Source organism: Erinaceus europaeus, chromosome 21, assembly GCF_950295315.1.
Source record: "Erinaceus europaeus chromosome 21, mEriEur2.1, whole genome shotgun sequence".
Lineage (NCBI taxonomy): Eukaryota > Metazoa > Chordata > Mammalia > Eulipotyphla > Erinaceidae > Erinaceus > Erinaceus europaeus.
Window position 1 is genome coordinate 10,396,812 of NC_080182.1, and position 19,420 is coordinate 10,416,231.

The 19,420-nt window shown below is 43.8% G+C and overlaps 1 protein-coding gene across 5 annotated transcripts in view; it reads right to left on the bottom strand.

Annotated features, from left to right (window-relative positions):
• Positions 1-19,420, bottom strand: part of ULK4 (unc-51 like kinase 4) — a 511,677-nt gene that overhangs the window by 394,101 nt on the left and 98,156 nt on the right. For all 5 annotated transcript variants that reach the window (XM_060180360.1, XM_007517784.3, XM_060180362.1 and 2 more), the window contains one exon: positions 7,004-7,186. In XM_060180360.1, coding sequence (XP_060036343.1) covers positions 7,004-7,186 — 183 coding nt within the window. The remainder of the gene's footprint in view (positions 1-7,003; positions 7,187-19,420) is intronic.

Genomic DNA, 19,420 nt, shown 5'->3' on the forward strand with positions numbered 1-19,420 from the left:
TTTTCTAGTATGCCCTGAAGACTTTCAAAAACAATCTGAATCATGCAAAGCAGATCAAGTCCCTCCATCTAGCAACTACTCAGGGATCATGCATAAAGTGCAATTCACCATCACTTCTAAAAGCACCCCACCCACTAGGTGCTGGAGGGAGAACTGGGAAATGATGCTTCTTGTTTGCCCACTCTCTCCAGCTACTGGAAATGGCAGAACACAAGGCTGAAACTCAAGGGAACACTCTACCATTGTGGCGGTGATGATCTCTTCCACATCACCATGTACAGAACAAACACTTATTTTGGGAAATGGAACTTTCTAGCACTGAGCACATCTATAAGCAAGCAGCTCTTTTAAAGATGATGGAGGAGCAAAATTAATTAGGCACCAGTGATGCAAATAACTGGTGAAAGATACCATCTAAGGAAACTAGTGCTCAAGAAGCCTCCAGTACAACAATTAGGGACCGGAGCATGACTCAGAAGGGAGAAATAAGACCATCACGTTAGTCAAGTTTAGGATTAGAACCTGGTTACAGTTACGTATTTCAAAGGGAGACTCAGAGAAAGTCATTATTAGCTGCAAGCAATGATGAAAGATGCCACTACTTAGCAACTTCCTAAATGCTGAGTTTTACTGTAAGAGGAATATAGATGAGTGTCTTTTTAAAATTTTTTATTATCTTACTTATTTATTAGAGACAGTTAGAAATGGAGATGGGAGAGACAGAGAGGGAGAGAGACACAGAGATACCTGCAGCCCTGCTTCACCACTTGCAAAGCTTTCCCCTTGCAGGTGGGGGCCGGGGGCTCGAACCTAGATCCTTGAGCATTGCAGCATGTACACTCACAGTTCAGTAAAGGTGAAAGAGTTCAATGACTTTAGTACCCCAAATTCAAAGTTACATAAGAATGTATTGATCTGCTTAGGAAATATTCAACAGCACAACATTATGCTCATCAAATCATCAAAAGAACACAATTAAACACAGTTGAATTTTATACATGTGTGCATAAAATACACAGACACAGATGAAAGACAAGCCAACACTGGCAAGTGCAATAACTGTTGATTTTGCTTTCTGCTTAATTCTTCTAAATTTTCTGCAGTCAATAGTTTATTTTACTTAAAAGTAATGGAATAAAACTGGTGTGAGGGGACTCAAGGCATGTTACAGACCTTGATACCTGGGGCGGGGTGTCTTTCTTTCTGTGCATCACAAAGCAAGAAGACTGGTATTTGTCCCAGGATCTCACCCTCTTCCACTCAGGCTGACCTACCACCAACCAAACATTTGAAATGGTTTCAACTCCACAAATAACAAGCTGACGAACCTGAACCTGAACCTGGCCCTGAAACACACATGTGTATGTCCAAAGTCAGATGCCTGGATTGAGATGCTGTGGGATATATGTTCTTTTTTTCTCATTGAGGGGATTAGTGGTTTACAGTAAATACAGTTGTTGGTACATGTGTAGAATGTCTCAGTTTTCTGAAAAACACTCTCCCTGCATCCCAGGTCCTCCTCCATCACCAGGCACCAGGACATGAACTTCTCTCTCTCTCACACACACACACACACACACACACACCCACACACACACACACACACACACCCCAGAGTCTTTTAGTTTGGGGCAATACACAAAACCCAATCCAAGTTCTGCTTTGTGTTTCCTTTTCTGTTCTCATTTCTCAACTTCTCTCTATGAGCGAGATCATCCCATATTCACCCTTCTCTTTCTGGCTTATCTCACTTCACCGGATTCCTTCAAGCTCCATCCAAGATGAGGTAAAGAAGGTGAATTTGTCATTTTTAGTAGCTGAGTAGTATTCCATTGTGTATATAGACCACAAATTACTCAGAAACTCATCTGTTGTTGGACACCTCAGTTGTTTCCAGGTTTTGGCTATTACAAATCGTGCTCCTATGAACATAGGTGTACAGACCTTTTGGGGTGGGTGTGTTTGGTTCCTTAGGATATGAGAGGAACTACTAGGTCATAGGGAAAGTCCACTTCTAGCCTTATCAGAGGTCCCCTCAAACTGCTCTCCATTTGGGATACCACTCTGCAATTTAAAAAACTGATTAGTGGGGGTCGGTTGGTAGCACAGCAGGTTAAGCGCACGTGGCACAAAGCGCAAGGACCAGCGTAACAATCCCAGTTCAAGCCCCAGGCTCCCCACCTGCAGGGGTGTCACTTCACAGGCGGTGAAGCAGGTCTGCAGGTGTCTGTCTTTCTTTCCCCCTCTCTGTCTTCCCCTCCTCTCTCCATTTCTCTCTGTACTATCCAACAATGACGATATCAACAATAACAATAATAACCACAACAAACCTACAACAGCAAGGGCCAAAGGGGGGGGGGAATGGCCTCTAGGAGCAGTGGATTCATGGTGCAGACACTGAGCCCGAGCAATAACCCTGGAGGCAAAAAAAAAAAAACTGAATTGTATAATTTGGGACAAAGTGGACCAAACTAGAAATGATTATGCTAAGCAAAAGAGAAAAAAAGACAACTACTGAATGTTTTAACTCATATATAGAATATAGATAGTTAAAGCAAATGGACTTTAAAAAAAAAAAAAAGATAACCACTCTCTTAGACTGTGAGAGCTATGGTGGTTGTAAGGAGGGAGGAGGACTGAAGGACTTTGGCAGAACGTGTGATGATTTACACATACCATGGATGGGTGTCAAACTTAGTTTACTTATTTATTGATTGCTGTCACGAGGATTATCAGTGGGGCTCAGTTCTGCACAGCAACTCTATGACCCTGGCAGCCTTTTTTTTTTTTTTACTTTTTCTTTTTTGATTGAGGGTGAGAGACAGAAATAAAAGGCGAGAAATATGCAACCCTGTCCCGATGTTCAAACATGTTCCCCCACTGAAGGTGGGAACCAGGGTCTTGAACTAGGGTCTCCTCATGCATTGGAACACCAGCCCTCTACCAGGATCTGCTGCCAGCAGATCCCTACCTCTGAAATCTTCAAATTGTGTAAAGCAATCTTAAATCACTAATAAAAAGAACTATTGAAACAATTCTCCTTTCTCTTCTTGATGTTGGGATAGCATCAAAGAAAGGAAATGGAAAGTTTGTGCCTACACTACATCCCATCAGAAATGCCCAGCCCTGCCCAGCCCTGCCCAGCGTCTGTGGAAGGCGTAGCCAAGAGCTCTTCCTCTGAGCGGCCCGGGGCTGTGGGAGGCTCGGTGGAAAGCCTCCACTCCCAACCACACCAGCAGTAATGAGCGGCTAGGGTATCGAAAGAAGCCAACTGGAACCTGGGCTTCCACTCTAGATTGGCAGGAACCGGGCAGCAACCCAGTGTCAGAAGAGACCTACTAAACTGCATGATGCAAAAAAAAAAAAAAAAAAAAAAAAACCAGAGTTTTAAAGCATAGCAGTTCAAGTGCCTCGATGGATGTAGAGTTTTAGTCTTGCGAGAAATAGTTATGAAGGTCTATTTCAGAACAACGTGCACCCACTTAACAATGAAAACGTGTAAGATGTGTGAGTTTCAGGGCTGGCAAGACAGCTCACTTGGCCAGTGAGCCTGCTCCGTCAGACATGTGATCCAGGTTGGGAGCCGGGCCCCACCGCACTGCAGGAAGAATCAGTACTGTGGTGGATGGCATCTTTTCCTCTCTTCCTTGGGGTCTCTGTTTCTCTCTGAAAATGTTAACTTGGAGGAGCCGGGTGGTAGCATAGTGGGTTAAGTGCAGGTGCAAGGACCGGCATAAGGATCTCGGTTCAAGTCCCCGGCTCCCCACCTGCAGGAGGGGGGTCGCTTCACAGGCGGTGAAGCAGGTCTGCAGGTGTCTGTCTTTCTCTCCCCCTCTCTGTCTCCTCTCCTCCCTCCATTTCTGTCTGTCCTCTCCAACAACGATGACATCAATAACAACAACAAGGGCAACAAAAGGAAATAAATAAATTTTTTTTTTAAATGTTAACTTGGAGCAGTGAAAACCCAGCAATAACCAAAAACAAACAAACTATATAAATGAACATTGACATATTTGTTTCTGTGAATATTTATGATGATATTGCCTGCTTTCTTACAATAAACAACTATTTAATAAGCACAATTATTAATCAAAACCAAAAGAGCACTTATCATTCAATATGTATAACAGCTTAATCATGCATTTATGACCCATGAAAGTTACACAATCACACTAATTAATGCATTTTATTTTACTGCCTTTTTAAAAATATCATATTTAAAATTAAATCAATCCATACCGGTACTGAAAGGGGAAAAAAAATCAAACTAATTGGTAAAACTCACTCTTATCATAGCTTCCACACTAGAACTACACAAGCTGAGTCTTTTCTGATACAATGATGACAAATTGAAGGACTTACACACTGTCACAGAAAGAACAGACATACACGAGATTAGTAAAATAGTTTCTCTGAGGCTAAAGCTTTCAGCAGAATCTAAAACATATTAATTGAAGGCAAGAAGCAGTACTCTGTACTTTGACTTTCAGAAATCAAGTTAACTTTGTCATCTTGACACTTATTCCTAACAGTTATTGAAGTTTTAACTTTTATTACAAAAACTAAACTTTAACATATTGCTTTTCGCACAAGACCACTGTCGACCTTGTATTTAAGTAGCATTGTGCTATACCTCATAACCAGGTACTATGAACTACTAATTTGGAAGGTATTTCCCCGTTCCAATAAATGGTGACTACTTCAATACACTTATTTATTTTTAAGATTGACTGACTGACTACAAGACAGAGAGAGAGAGAATGAGATGAGAGAGACCAGAACACTACTCAGTTTGGGTATGTGGCAGTGTTAGGAATTGAACCGCAGTGTCTGGACTTCAGGCATGCAAATTCTACGCTCTGACAGGCTGAGCTATCTCCCCAGCCCTTGGTCCAGTAAGTTCACAGAACACTGTGAAAGGGCCGGGAGATGGTTCACCCTCCAAAGCCACGCCCAATGCCGTGCTCAAGGGCCCGGGTGCAGTATGGCCCGCCACCACTGGGAGGCAGCACCATGAACAGCACCAAATGGATCCTAAATTGATGGTGGAGCAACGCGGTGGAGTTTCTCCCTCTGTGAGTCGCTCCATCTCTCTCTCTCTAAGAAACTTAATGAATAAAAGTTGGGTCCTAAAGGTTGCTCACTGGTATTAACACATGTGCGACGCTCTGGATTCGTGGCTTGACGTGTTAAAAGAAAACTTGCAGGGCAGACACAATCCTCAGGAAAATTCACAATACATTCGTTGTCGGACAGGGCAGAGAGAAATGGAGAGGGGAGAGGAAGACAGAGAGGGGGAGAGAAAAACCGACACCTGCAGACCTGCTTCACCGCCTGTGAAGCGACTCCCCTGAAGGTGGGGATCCAGAGGCTCGAACTGGGATCCTTCCGCCAATTCTTGCGCTTAACCCACTGGGCTACCACCTGACCCCCACCCCCTACCCCCGCTTTTTTTACACCTCACTGAATATAAATATTCTAGAACAGGGCTTCTCAAACCAGGACATTCAAAGGAGCCATCTAGAGATCCAATGAAAACGTAGATTCTGATTCAGCAGGTGGGGAATGGAGACCAGAACATCACTTTTCTGCACATGCCCAAGTGGTGCCAGTGCTCTGCTATGGCTACCACTCTACCATGGAGCTGGAGCAGACACATGCGAAGGTCACTACGGAGACTGCCTCAGGCTATGCAGGTTTTTCGTTTGTTTGTTTTGGTTTGGTTTTTGCCTCCAGGGTTATGGCTGGGCCTCCGTGCCTGCACTGCAAATCCACTGTCCTGGCCCCCATCCTTTTCCATTTTGCTACTGTTGCTGCTGCTGTTGTTGAATAGGAGGGAAATTGCGAGGAGGGGAAGACAGAGAGGTGGAAAGAAAGACGGGCACCTGCCGACCTTTTTCACTGCTTGTGAGGCGACGCCCTGCAGGTGGGGAGCCAGGGGCTCGAACAGGAATCCGTGTGCTACTCTGCACCTCGCATCATGTGCGCTTAACCTGGTGTGCTATCGCCTGGTCCCCAGCAATGCAGCTTTGTGACATGTACCTAGTATTTACACAGACTTAACGGCTTGTAAATTAAATGGATATAAAAGGGTCACAGTTAACAACAGTAGAAAGGGAACTCGACTTGAAAGGTGATTTATATTGGCAGAGTATTAGCCAAAAAAAAAAAGAAAGAGAGGAAGAAAGAAAGAATAAAACTGAGTCTTGGGGCTGGGTGGTAGCACAATGGGTTAAGCGCACGTGGCGCAAAGCGCAAGGACCAGAGGAAGGATCCCGGTTCAAGCCTCAGGCTCCCCACCTACAAGGGAGTCACTTCACAAGCAGTGAAGCAGGTCTGCAGGTGTCTATCTTTCTCTCCCCCTCTCTGTCTTCCCCTCCTCTCTCTATTTCTCTCTGTCCTATCCAACAACTATAAAAAAACAAAAAACAAGGGCAACAAAAGGGGGGGAGCCTCCAAGAGCAGTGGATTCATGGTGCAGGCACGTAGCTCCAGCAACAACCCTGGAGAAAAAAAAACAAAAAACTGAGTCTTCACAAACAAAGAAGATAACAGAGAAAGAATAAGGAAAAGAATCGTGCATGCACAAAAAAAGACAAAAAAAAAAAAGAATCTGCAAAAGAGATGGGACTAGTGAAGAGGTCTAAGAAATACTAACGTATAGAGGCACATACGTGTTGTATATGCATGTCCTCAGCAATGAAAAGTTAGAAAATATATGTATTTCTATGAATTTCTATAAATACAAATATTTCCTTTTCATTACTAAGTAGGACAAACAGGTGAAGCCATTTACTGAGGTTCTATTTGGACCCCTTAAAAGACTATTTTACACCATCTTCAGATGAATGGCCTATGATACAAAGGTTTCGCAAAGTTTAAGAAGGCCCCTTGAAACGTAAAATAAACTCGACAGAGATGATCTCATGTGGTGAACCAGTAAAACTGGGGGGGGGGGGAAAACCCATCTTAAAGCAGAGAGCAGGTAACTTCTAAGTCCAACCTTTTCTTGGATGAGTCTCTGAAGGTGAATCCCACAAGACAGCATGACAGTGAATAAGGTCAGCAAGTCCTGCTGAACTCTACAGATGGCAGAGGCCAGGGAGCTGATCACGGAGTTCAGTCCCACCTTCTCAATGACATTCTGGAAGGCGGTAGGAGAATGGCGAGTGATTCTACACAATGCCTGCAGAGACAAGAGGAAACATCTGTCAGACAACTGCAAGGACAGGAACCATGTCTCTATGAAAAGCAATCGAAGTTGGGGCCGGTCAGTGGTGCCTGTTACCAGGCATGAGGACCCGGGTTCAAGTGTCTAGTCCCCACCTACAAGCAGGAAGCTTACAAATAGTAAATCAGTGCTGCAGGTATCTCTCTCGCCCCCTTCTCTCTCTCCCTATTTCTGTCACTATAAAAGAGAATAAGGCAAGTATAAACCTATGGGACTACATCAAATTAAAAAGCTTCTTCACAGCAAAAGAAACCACTACCCAAACCAAGTGACCCCTCACAGAATGGGAGATCTTTACATGCCATACATCAGATAAAAGTTTAATAACCAACATATATAAAGAGCTTGCCAGACTCAACAACAAGACAACAAATAACCCCATCCAAAAATGGGGGGAGGACATGGACAGAATATTCACCACAGAAGAGATCCAAAAGGCCGAGAAACACATGAAAAAATGCTCCAAGTCTCTGATTGTCAGAGAAATGCAAATAAAGACAACAACGAGATACCACTTCACTCCTGTGAGAATGTCATACATCAGAAAAGGTAACAGCAGAAAATGGTTAAAAGAGGTTGTGGGGTCAAAGGAACCCTCCTGCACTGCTGATGGGAATGTCAATTGGTCCAAGCTCTGTGGAGAACAGTCTGGAGAACTCTCAGAAGGCTAGAAATGGACCTACCCTATGACCCTGCAATTCCCCCCCAGGGATATATCCTAAGGAACCCAACACATCCATCCAAAAAGATCTGTGTACACATATGTTCTTGGCAGCACAATTTGTAATAGCCAAAACCTGGAAGCAACCCAGGTGTCCAGCAACAGATGAGTGGCTGAGCAAGTTGTGGTATATATACGCAATGGAATACTACTCAGCTGTAAAAAATGGTGACTTCACTGTTTTCAGCCGATCTTGGATGGACCTTGAAAAAATCATGTTGAGTGAAATAAGTCAGAAACAGAAGGATGAATATGGGATGATCTCACTCTCAGGCCGAAGTTGAAAAACAAGATTAGAAAAGAAAACACAAGTCGAACCTGAAATGGAATTGGAGTATTACACCAAAGTAAAAGACTCTGGGGTGGGTGGGTGGGTGGTTGGGGAGAATACAGGTCCATGAAAGATGATGAATGACATAGTGGGGGTTGTATTGTTAAATGGGAATCTGGGGAACATTATGCATGTACAAACTATTGTATTTACTGTTGAATGTAAAGCATTAATTCCCCAATAAAGAAATAAATTATTTTAAAAAAAAAGAATAAAAAGAAAAAAAAGAGAGGATAGAAGCTATTTGCTATACCATTTATCTTAGAATAAGAAACGTGTAAATTTTCAACACATTTAAAAATAACACAGTGGGGCTATGAGAGTGTTCAGTGAGGAAAGTGCATACCTTTCCATTCTTGGAGCCCTGGGCTAGGATATAGGAAGACACGGAAGCCACATGGGCAGCATCAAGTGAAAGTCATGCAAGCTGGGCTGGTGCTTTCATCTCTCCATTCCCCTCTCCCTCCATTCCCCTCTCCCTCTTCTTAAAAATACAGACTTGGGGAGTCAGGCGGTAGCGCAGCAGGTTAAATAGATGTGTCATGAAGTGAAAGGACAGGCATAAGGATCCCTGTTCAAGCCCCCGGCTCCCTACCTGCAGGGGAGTCACTTCACAGAAGGTGAAGCAGGTCTGCAGGTGTCTTTCTCTCCCCCTCTCTGTCTTCCCCTCCTCTCTCCATTTCTCTCTGTCCTATCCAACAACGACATCAACAACAATAACGACAACAGCAATAAAAAAACAAGGGCAACAAAAAGGAAAATAAATAAAATTTAAAAAAAAACAGACTTAGGGGCCGGGCGGTAGCGCAGCAGGTTAAGCACACGTGGCACAAGTGCAAGGACAGGCATAAGGATCCCGGTTCGAGCCCCTGGCTCCCCACCTGCAGGGGAGTCGCTTCACAGGCAGTGAAGCAGGTCTGCATCTGCAGGTCTTTGTCTTTCTCTCCCCCTCTCTGAATTTCTCTCTGTCCTATACAACAACAACAACAATAATATTAACAACAACAACAACAGACAACAAGGGCAACAAAAGGGAAAAGGTAGCCTCCAGGAGCAATGGATTCATGGTGCAGGCTCCGAGCCCCAGCAATAACCCTGGAGGGAAAAAAAAAAAAAAAAAAAACAGACTTAAATTTGGTCAGGAAGGCAGCTCAAAAGTCTCATGCATCTGAGACATACTGGGTTCATTCCCCAGCATTAAAAATAAATCAGATTTCTTTAGTTATGGGAGAGAGAGAATCTGAGCTTCACTCTGGAATCTGAGGTGCCAGAGACCAGACACAGGTCCTCACACTCTAGCACCTTGTGCTCTGCTGTTGCACCCCCCACCCACCCCCAACCCAGCTCTGGACATCAAAAATGAAATAAGAGCCAGCTGCCAGTGAAAGCTGCTGTTTCAAAACAAAGACTCTTGTCCAATAACCACAGCAATTATGGTGAGTTCACTAAAATGGAAATGGAAAGAATAAGATGGATTAACTAGAAACAACACTTATTCTGATTAAAGAACTGTGGGGAGCTGAGAAGTGGCACACCTGGTCAAGCACACATAGGACTGAGAGCAAAGACCTGGGTTCGAGGCCCCACTCTCCAGCTGCAGCGAGGACACTTCATGAGAGGTGAAGCAGGTCTGCAGTTGTCTATCTTTCTCCCACTATCTCACCCTCCCTTCTGAATCTCTCTATCCTACTGAATAAGATGGAGAGAAAAAGAAAAAAAAGAGAGAGAGAGAGAAATAAAGAAAGGAAAAGGAAGGAAGGAAGGAAGGAAGGAAGAAAAAAAGAGAAAGAAAGAAAGAAAGAAAGAAAGAAAGAAAGAAAGAAAGAAAGAAAGAAAGGAGCTGCCAGGAGCAGTGAATTCACAGTGCTGGCATGGAGACCCAGGGACTGGAGGCAAAAAGTAATAATAATTGTGAATGAAAGTTAGCCCAGGGAGTCAGGCGGTAGCGCAGTGGGTTAAGCGCACATGGTTAAAGTGCAAGGACCGGCGTAAGGATCCCGTTTTGAACCCCTGGCTCCCCACCTGCAGGGGAGTCGCTTCACAGGCGGTGAAGCAGGTCTGCAGGTATCTGTCTTTCTCTCCCCGTCTTCCCTTCCTCTCTCCATTTCTCTCTGTCCTATACAACAACGACAATAATAACTACAACAATAAAATTTTTAAAAAGAGCAACAAAGGGAATAAATTATCCTTTAAAAAAATTTAAAAAAAAAAAGCATTTCTTAAAAAAAAGAAGAAAGAAAGAAAGTTAGCCCAGACCCTGTGGAAAAGTCTGGATATTCCTCAGAACACTTTAAATGGACTTTCCATATGATCCAGCAATTCCTCTCCTAAGGAAACACATCCTAAAAGATGTATGTACGCCTATGCTCACAGCAGAACTATCAGTAACAGCCAAAATGGGGAAATAATACAAGCATCCAACAACAAATGAGGGGTCAAGGAAATACATACACACAGAGAGCAAGGAAAACTACTCAAGTGTAAGCCATCGTTAGATGTTTTGTTTTGCTACAACATGACTAGGACTGAAGGGAAACATGTAGAGTGAAACCTGTCAGAAGGAGAAGGACTAATAATATTACCAGACAACGTCATTCAGAGGTGAGAACGAAGAAGCAAAGCAAGATGCCAAGGCTTCTGAAGCCTCAAAGCAGTGTGGTCTCTAAGGCAGACCTGGGGCCTGCAGACTCGGGTTGGGAGGAGGGCTGGAAGGGGGCTGGGTGGAGGGGAGGAGTGGGAGGGGCATCCACACCCATCCTGAGAAGATCTGGACTGCGGCCCCCACCCATCCCCACAAAACAACAACCCTAGGAATCAACACTTCCCCAAGAAAGATGGTCCTTAAAACCCACCTGTAATTAATCTAAGAGGCTTAATTGTTTCAGTTTTCTAATCCAAAGATAAACAAGCATTTTAAGGACAGTGCCAAGAGATCCTGCTATGGAGAGTTCAGAAAACATTCTCCCAAGGGTGACTACAAAACAAGGCAGTGGCAAGTCTCCATCAGCACAGCCATGATTCCTGGAGCTGCGCACACAGCAAGATGAGTTTCCACAGACATCAGGTCTCTACTTAGTCATAATGAGGGCATTTGTTGATAAAAGAGAAGTTTATACTACTTTTAAGTCTATTCAACAGCAACACGAGGGCAACAGGAGATGTCTTATCTTCAGAACACTATTTAAAGGCCTAAAAGGCTTCCCCTTTAGAAACGCTCATGCAGAAAACGACTTCTAACTCTTCCTTTCCATTCAGCAAACTCAGTTGAGGGCTCCGTGGAGACTTAAGAGTATATTAGTGTTTACATTTCTGAACAAAGGAGATAACATCTCAAATCTGACCTTCTGCAATTCAATTCTGAAATATTTATGTATTAAAATGGCTTTAGAGAGTACATTTTAAAATGGAAAAGGGCAGCAGTTCTACTTCACAATCTGCTTTAAAATGAAAGCATTGTGTTATGTGCGGACTTTCTGAAAGCCTACTTAATGAGAACAATCTCTGAGAGACTTGCAGAAGTGCAGCTGAACATCTATTAAAACCATGAACAAATTACCACAGAATAAGAAGTTTAAGAATGGGGAGTCCCAGGGGTCAGGCAGTAGTGCAGAGAGTTAAGCGCACGTGGTACAAAGCCCAAGGACCGGCAAAAGGATCCCGGTTCGAACCCCGGCTCCTCACCTGCAGGGGAGTCGCTTCACAGGCGGTGAAGCAGGTCTGCAGGTGTCTATCTTTCTCCCCCTCTGTTTTCCCCTCCTCTCCATTTCTCTCTGTCCCATCCAACAACGACGAAATCAATAACAACAATAATAACCACAACAATAACAACAAGGGCAACAAAAGGGAAAATAAATATATTTTTAAAATCTTTTAAAAAGTTTAAGAATGATATTTTTCTTTTGAAGGACTTTTTCATGTCAAAGTTGCCTTTGAGGGTATTTTCAAATTACACACTCTGACCCTTGAGAGATTATAAGGTACATCAGAATGGGGGAAAGGGAATGAGAAAAATTCACCAACACTGTCTGTCCGGCAAGCTCCTCCCCCAGCCCCAGTGAGAAGCATTAGTCCACAAAACCCTTTACTTCTTATATACTTCATCTCAGAACCTTGGTAATTTTGAGTGCCCCAGTAATTTCACTCATAAGGGCTACTCTATTCATCTGGACCCTACACATGTCTCTGATTCCCACTACGCTTCATAGAGAGAAAGATGCCCTGTAATCCTAATAATTCCAGCAATCTTTTATTTGTTTTTTATCAATTCAACACAATTCTCAAGTGACATTCACTAACTTCAGCCTCAGTGCGAAAGCAAAATCAATCATCTTTCACCGTAAGCCACGTTAAGGTTTCCCACAAGTTCCAAGGTCTAAGAGGGTGCTTTAGACCTGTGGGAGATATCAGAGGAACCTGGAGTCCTGGTAAATGCAGACGACCTCCCCTCAGATACTGATTCAGGAGGTCTGCAATAGAGCCCAAAATCTTTTTTTTTTTCTTTTGCCTCCAGGGTTATTGCTGGGGCTTGGTGCCACTGCTCCTGGAGGCTATTTTTCCTATTTTGTAGCCCTTTTTGTTGTGCTTGTTGTAGTTGTTATTGTTGCCATAGCTGTTGTTGTTGTTGGACAGGACAGAGAGAAATGGAGAGAGAAGGGGGAAGACAGAGAGGAGGAGATAAAGATAGATACCTGCAGAACTGCTTCATCGCTTGTGAAGCTACTCCCTGGCAGGTGGGGAGCCGGAGGCTCTAAACGCGATCCTGACGCTTAACCCACTGCACTACTGCCCAGCTCCCCAAAATCTGTGTTTCTAACACGATTCTGAGCAACCAGGTACTCATGCTACTGGTCTGGAAGAAAAAAAACAACAACACTGATGTGGAGAGAATCTCTGAGGCCAAGAGTTGACATGGAGCCCTGCGCCAGGAATCAGTGACAAAGACAGCAGAGGCAGCCTGTTACAAGGGGGAGACAAGGCAGGCTGGTGACTCAGCTCTGAGCAAGGCAATCCTGCCTGTCATCGTCCTTCCGGGACCCGGTCAGTTCCTGTCAGGTTGCGTCGTGGGGGAGAGAACTTGACCGGAGCCAACCTGGGCTGCCACTTACTCAGCGTCACGGGAGAGGAACCCGGAATTGAGCGGCTGAGTGGGAACACAATGCAATAATGCCTTTTATTGATCAGAGAAAATGCCTTTTATATCTTCTGAGACCGAAGTGGCAGGTCGGGAAAGGAAATGGCTAGGAGAGGGGTGGAGCAGAAAAAGAGCAGGAAGGTAGCAAGCTTCCATCTAACCAGTGGGGATTAAACCAATGCCCTGCAGGCAGGGCGGGTCTCAGGCAAAACAGTGATTATGTACATAGACCACAGTGTTAAGAAATACAGGGGCAGTCGGGGAGGTGGCTCAATGGATAAAGCATTGGGTTCTCAGGCATGAGTTCCTGAGTTCAATCCCCGGCAGCACATGTACCAGAGTGATGTCTGGTTCTTTCCCTCTGTCCTCCTATCTTTCTCACTAATAAATAAAATTTTAAAAAAAGAAAAGAAAAGAAAGAAATACAGGGGACCTGGCGTCATGACCAACAAGTTCCTGTCTACTAAGCACCTTCCTAAGCTCCTTGGGCACGAAGCCAGATGAACAGGGGTCTGCCACTTCTGGAACTGACACTAGTAAGGAAACTACATATACAAATGAGATCCATACACTTAGCTGTACATCTTGTATACTTTAGTAGGAAGTGGTGAACTGGAGGTGATACTACTTAGTGAAGTAAAAAGGTGAAAGATAAATGCCGGAAGGTTCTGCTCATATGTGGAATCATGAAGCCCATGAATGTCAAAAAACAAAAACAGAAAATAACCAAACTGTCTCTTCAGATTTTGATTGAAAAAAAAAAAAAGACTCTGTAATTGCAAGAGGGGACATACAACTTAGGTGGTGGGTGTGTTGTGGAACTGTATTTATAATTCTGGAAACCACTATTAAATAACTAATAAAATAATTTAAAATATTTAGTTGTGGGGGCCGGCGGTAGCGCAGCAGGTTAAGCGCACATGGTACCAAGTACAAGGTACAAGGACCAGCTTAAAGCTCCCTGTTCGAGTCCCTCGCTCCCCACCTGCAGGGGAGTCACTTCACAGGCGGTGAAGCAGGTCTACAGGTATCTATCTTTCTCTCCCCCTCTCTGTTTTCCCCTCCTCTCTCCGTTTCTCTCTGTCCTATCCAACAATAACAGTAATAACAATAATAACAACAACAGGGAGTCGGGCGGTGGCAGCAGCAGGTTAAGTGCACGTGGCGCAAAGCGCAAGGACTGGCATAAGGATCCCAGTTCGAGGCCCCGCTCCCCACCTACAGGGGAGTCACTTCACAGGCGGTAAAGCAGGTCTGCAGGTGTCTATCTTTCTCTCCCCCTCTGTCTTCCCTCCTCTCTCCATTTCTCTCTGTCCTATACAACAATGATGACATCAACAATAATAACTACAACAACAATAAAAACAACAAGAGCAACAAAAATGAAATAAAATATAAAATAACAATAACAACAACAAGGGCAACAAAAATGGGAAATAAGACTGCCTCACCAGTGTATCCTGGAACCCCACGTCCCCAGAGCCCTACCCCACTAGGGAAAGACAGAAACAGGCTGGGGGCAGCGGACCAGGCAGTAGCACAGCAGGTTAAGCGCACATGGTGCAAAGCACAAAGACTGGCTAAAGGATCCTGGTTCGAGCCCCCGGCTTCCCACTGCAGGGGGGTTGCTTCACAGGAAGTGAAGCAGGTCTGCAGGTGTCTATCTTTCTCCCCCTGCCCCATCTTCCCCTCCTCTCTCAATTCCTCTCTGTCCTATCCAACAACAATGACAGCAACAACAATAGTAATAGAAAAATCAACAATAAAAACAAAGGCAACAAAAGGGAGGGAAAAAAAAAAAAAACCTCCAGGAGCAGTGCATTTGTAGTGCAGGCACGGAGCCCCAGCAATAACCCTGGAGGCAAAAAAGAAAAAAGAAAAAAAGAAACAAAGAGGTCGGGGGTGTGGATCCACCTGCCAACATTCACATTCAGCAGAGAAGCAATTACAGAAGCCAGAACTCCCACCTTCTGCTCCCAGTAATGATCCTGGGTCCATACTCCCAGAGGGATAAAGAACAGGGAAGCTTCCAACAGAAGGGGATGGGATGCGCAATTCTGGTGGTGGGAGTTGTGTGGAATCATCCTACAATCATGTCAATCATTATTAAATTTAAAAAATAAATAATAATAATAAGAGTTCTAAACTTGTCACCAACTGGATACTTTCCTGAGAAGTGAATGCGGGGTAAAGGAAGAGAGAGCACAGTTGTGTAAAGTAAGCTGTGTCTCCAGGAATTTACATGGCATGTCTTCAGAATACATATTTGTAGCTTTTATACTGTTTTTAACAAATCTCACATATATCTGCTCGTGAGGCGGTGCACTTTTTTGAGATACTGATGTTAAACAATGAGCTCAGACTCTTTGATTCTCAATAGGGTTTTTGTGGCCTATTTTTCCTCCCCTCTCCAGTAAAGAAGGGTTGTTCCTCTCTGAATATTAACCTCCTACCCTGGGGCTGAAGGGTCCCCCTGAAACTACAGAAAATGCCCTAACTTGGGTTCAGGAGGCCATGCCTCAAGCTGATACAAAGCTAAATAAAACACCAAGCTGACTTTCCAAGAGTTTACAACATAGGTAGGAGGTATACCGAAATAAGCTAACATGACTGACTTTCTTCCGAGATCAGACAAGATCGGGCGTGTTCAGGGTGGTATGGCCGTAGACCATGACTGACTTTCTATGGAAAAATGTAGTGCTTTACACACTAACTCTTACTATTACTCTAAACCCTATCACCTCTTCTTAACTTCTACCTAATAGATTGCATAAAGTAGTATCGATCTCTGAGAAACTGAAACGCCCAGCTGAGAAGCGAGGAGAGATGTGGCTTTATACGGGTCACTCTGTTGAGACCCAAGTGAGCAGAGCATCAACACAGCCATGGGTGGCACTCCACTGGCTCAAAGGAGGCGTCAGAGTCCTGACCGAGGGCAACAACACAGCTGCAGAGAAAGGTAGACACAGCTGGCAGATACGTGGGAGTCAGAACCACAGAAAAGGTTAAGAGTCTAAATAATGAAGTGGGAGGAGTTAAGGCACAGGAAAGTATCCGAAATGACACCCAGCCCCTTGTTCTTCCTTACTTCATCTTCTCTCCTTTCCCTCCCCAAAGTCCTTCCATTACAGCCTGAGGAAAGAGGAGGGCCAAGCAGAAGGGGTGAGCTGAGCTGAGCGCATGGCCAAGGAGGCAGAGTGGTGATGGCAAGGGAGAAGGAGACAGCGCGGGGTGGACAGAGGAGACTGAGGAGCTTACAGGCGGTAAGTTCACTGAGTGGACACATCAGTAAATATACACAAAATAACAGAACCAGGCTCCTCTCTGTCTCAGGAAGGATTTACAACAAGGAAACTGAGTGTTTTAAGAAATCCTAAAATGTGGGCCTAAAACTGGAGGTATCACTATACAAAAAAAAAAAAAAAAAAACCTGAGTTTTGTTCCAGTTATTTATAATCATTTCTATTTTTTAAAAAACTATAAATGGGGTCAGAAAGTAGCTTACCAACATACTTTATCATACTTAAGGACCTGGGTTCAAGCCCCCACTCTCCACATGAGAAGACCATGCACAGCACCAAAGAGAAGCTCTATGAATGGTAGAGAAGTTTTGTGATCTCTCCTTTTCTCTCTACCACTCTCTTTCTCTCACTCTTATCTCTGTAACTAAAATTGAAAGGGAAAAAATATGTCCACAGGAAACAGTAAACTGCAGATACTGGGCCCTTGTAGCCAAAATAATAACAAATCAGATAGATATTAAAATAACTATAAATACATGTACTATGAATACCTATTTTCTCTAGCGCTCAATTCTTAACAAGGTCTGTAATCAATGACAGTACAAAGGAGTTCTAGACATTTCTAGACAGCAAGGATTCGTTGGACAAATGACTGATTTTAGAACAGACAGAGAGAAAGCAGAAAATACTAGCCCAGAGTATGTGATATGGTGTCCGAAAGTAGGTACTCAAGAAGATAATGGAAATGGATCAACAGGACACAGAAGTCAGCTTAAACCTGGAAAGAGAGCTCACCTGAGAAGGTGCCTGCTTTGCCATGCACAGAAACCCAGGTTTGAGCCCTGCCTCCATGACACTAGAAGTTTCAGTTCTGTGGCTTCTCTTTCTGTCTCTATCAGAAAAAGTCAGCACACAGCACTTCAAATCCAATGACAACAAGTATAAGTATAGCATAAGAAGGGGGACAGATCCAGGGAGATATGAGGCAGCTAAAAATCCCTAAAGTTATTGGGGCAACAACATAATAAAAACAGAGGGGCTGGGTGGTGGTGCACTTGGTTGAAAGCACAAATTCCCAGGCATAAGGACCCAAGTTCAGGCCCCCAGCCCCCACTTGTGGTGAAATGTTTCAAGAGCGGTGAAGCAGTACTACAGGTATCTCCCTCTCCCTCTCTCTCTCTCTCTAATTATCTCCCCTTCTCAATTTATTTGTCACTATATTATAAGTGAATACATAATGGAAAGCATTAATAATAATATTAATGGTAGTACAGTTCGTTGAAAAAATGAGCACTCATGATCATTAGAATATAAAGACATGCATATGGAAAAAGAAAATGCATTTCCTTACAACAGAATCGCAGCTCTTTTTATACAACTATTCTCAACTCTGACACCATCTTCCCAGACAATACCATTAGCCCACGTGCATGTTAGCTGTTAGGCTCACGCAAAAATTACTAAAGTCATAAGTCCCTCGGAACAGACCTAAAATAGACTTCCTAGCTTCTTCCAACGTGAAAACCCCTAGTTTCTTACATTTAGGTTCCTGTTTATTAAACAACTTGCCCTGCTTTATATCTTACTGCCTTTCAGCCACCAAGTTGCAGTTGCTACTCTTGACACCATTCTGACTTCCCTGGGCAGATGACCTCACCAAGGTGTCCTAGAACCCCACCTCCCTAGAGCCCTGTCCTACTAGGGAAAGACAGAAATAGGCTGGGGATATGGATCCAATTGCCAACGTCCATGTCTCGTGGAGAAGCAATTACAGAAGCTAGAACTCCCACCTTCTGCACCTTATAAAGAATTGTGGTTTACAATATATGGAAGCTCCCAATGGAGGAAGATAGGACACAAAACTCTAGTGGTGGGAACTGTATGTACTTTTGTTATCTTACAAAATTGTTAATCATTATTAAATCACTATTTAAAAAATAAAAAAGACTTTACATTTCCATGAAAAAAAAAACACCTGCCAAGCTCTGCTGTAACAGGGATGACAGACACACTGACTGTCATCTGACAGCAATCACAGAAGAGTCTGGGTAGGAATTCTCAAAGGTACCAAGACAGTTTAATGAAGAAACTCCAGACAGACCCAATGGAACCCCCATCCATTTCTTAATTTTACCATTTAATGAAGAAGTGCTGACTTGCAGGACTTGTCAGCAGGGTAAAGTTTTTTTTTAAATTTATTTTATTTATTTATTCCCTTTTGTTGCCCTTGTTGTTTTATTGTTGTAGTTATTATTGTTGTTGTCATTGTTGGATAGGACAGAGAGAAATGGAGAGAGGAGGGGAAGACAGAGAGGAGGAGAGAAAGATAGACACCTGCAGACCTGCTTCACCGCCTGTGAAGCGACTCCCCTGCAGGTGGGGAGCTGGGGAGGGTAAAGTTTTATATCCTCTCACCCACCAGCAAATCTCCCCTCCAACACAGGGCACAGGGACCACAACCTTCAGTTCTCCCTCCCACTCGTTTTGTGTCCTTGGATCTGTAGAACAGACCATGTTTAGGAACGTTTCTCCCTATAATTTCCTTTGCTTTGGTTACGACATCCCACCTATGGCTGTGATCATCTGCTATTCCTCTTTTTCCTTCTGGAAAAAAAAGCTCTGTATTCTTTAGTGTTTCTTTTAATTGATTGGATAGTGGTTTACAGGATTATAAGACTACAGAGGCAGAGTCCATACTACACACACCACTAAAGGCCTGTGTCCCCATCACTCACACACACACACACACACACACACACACACA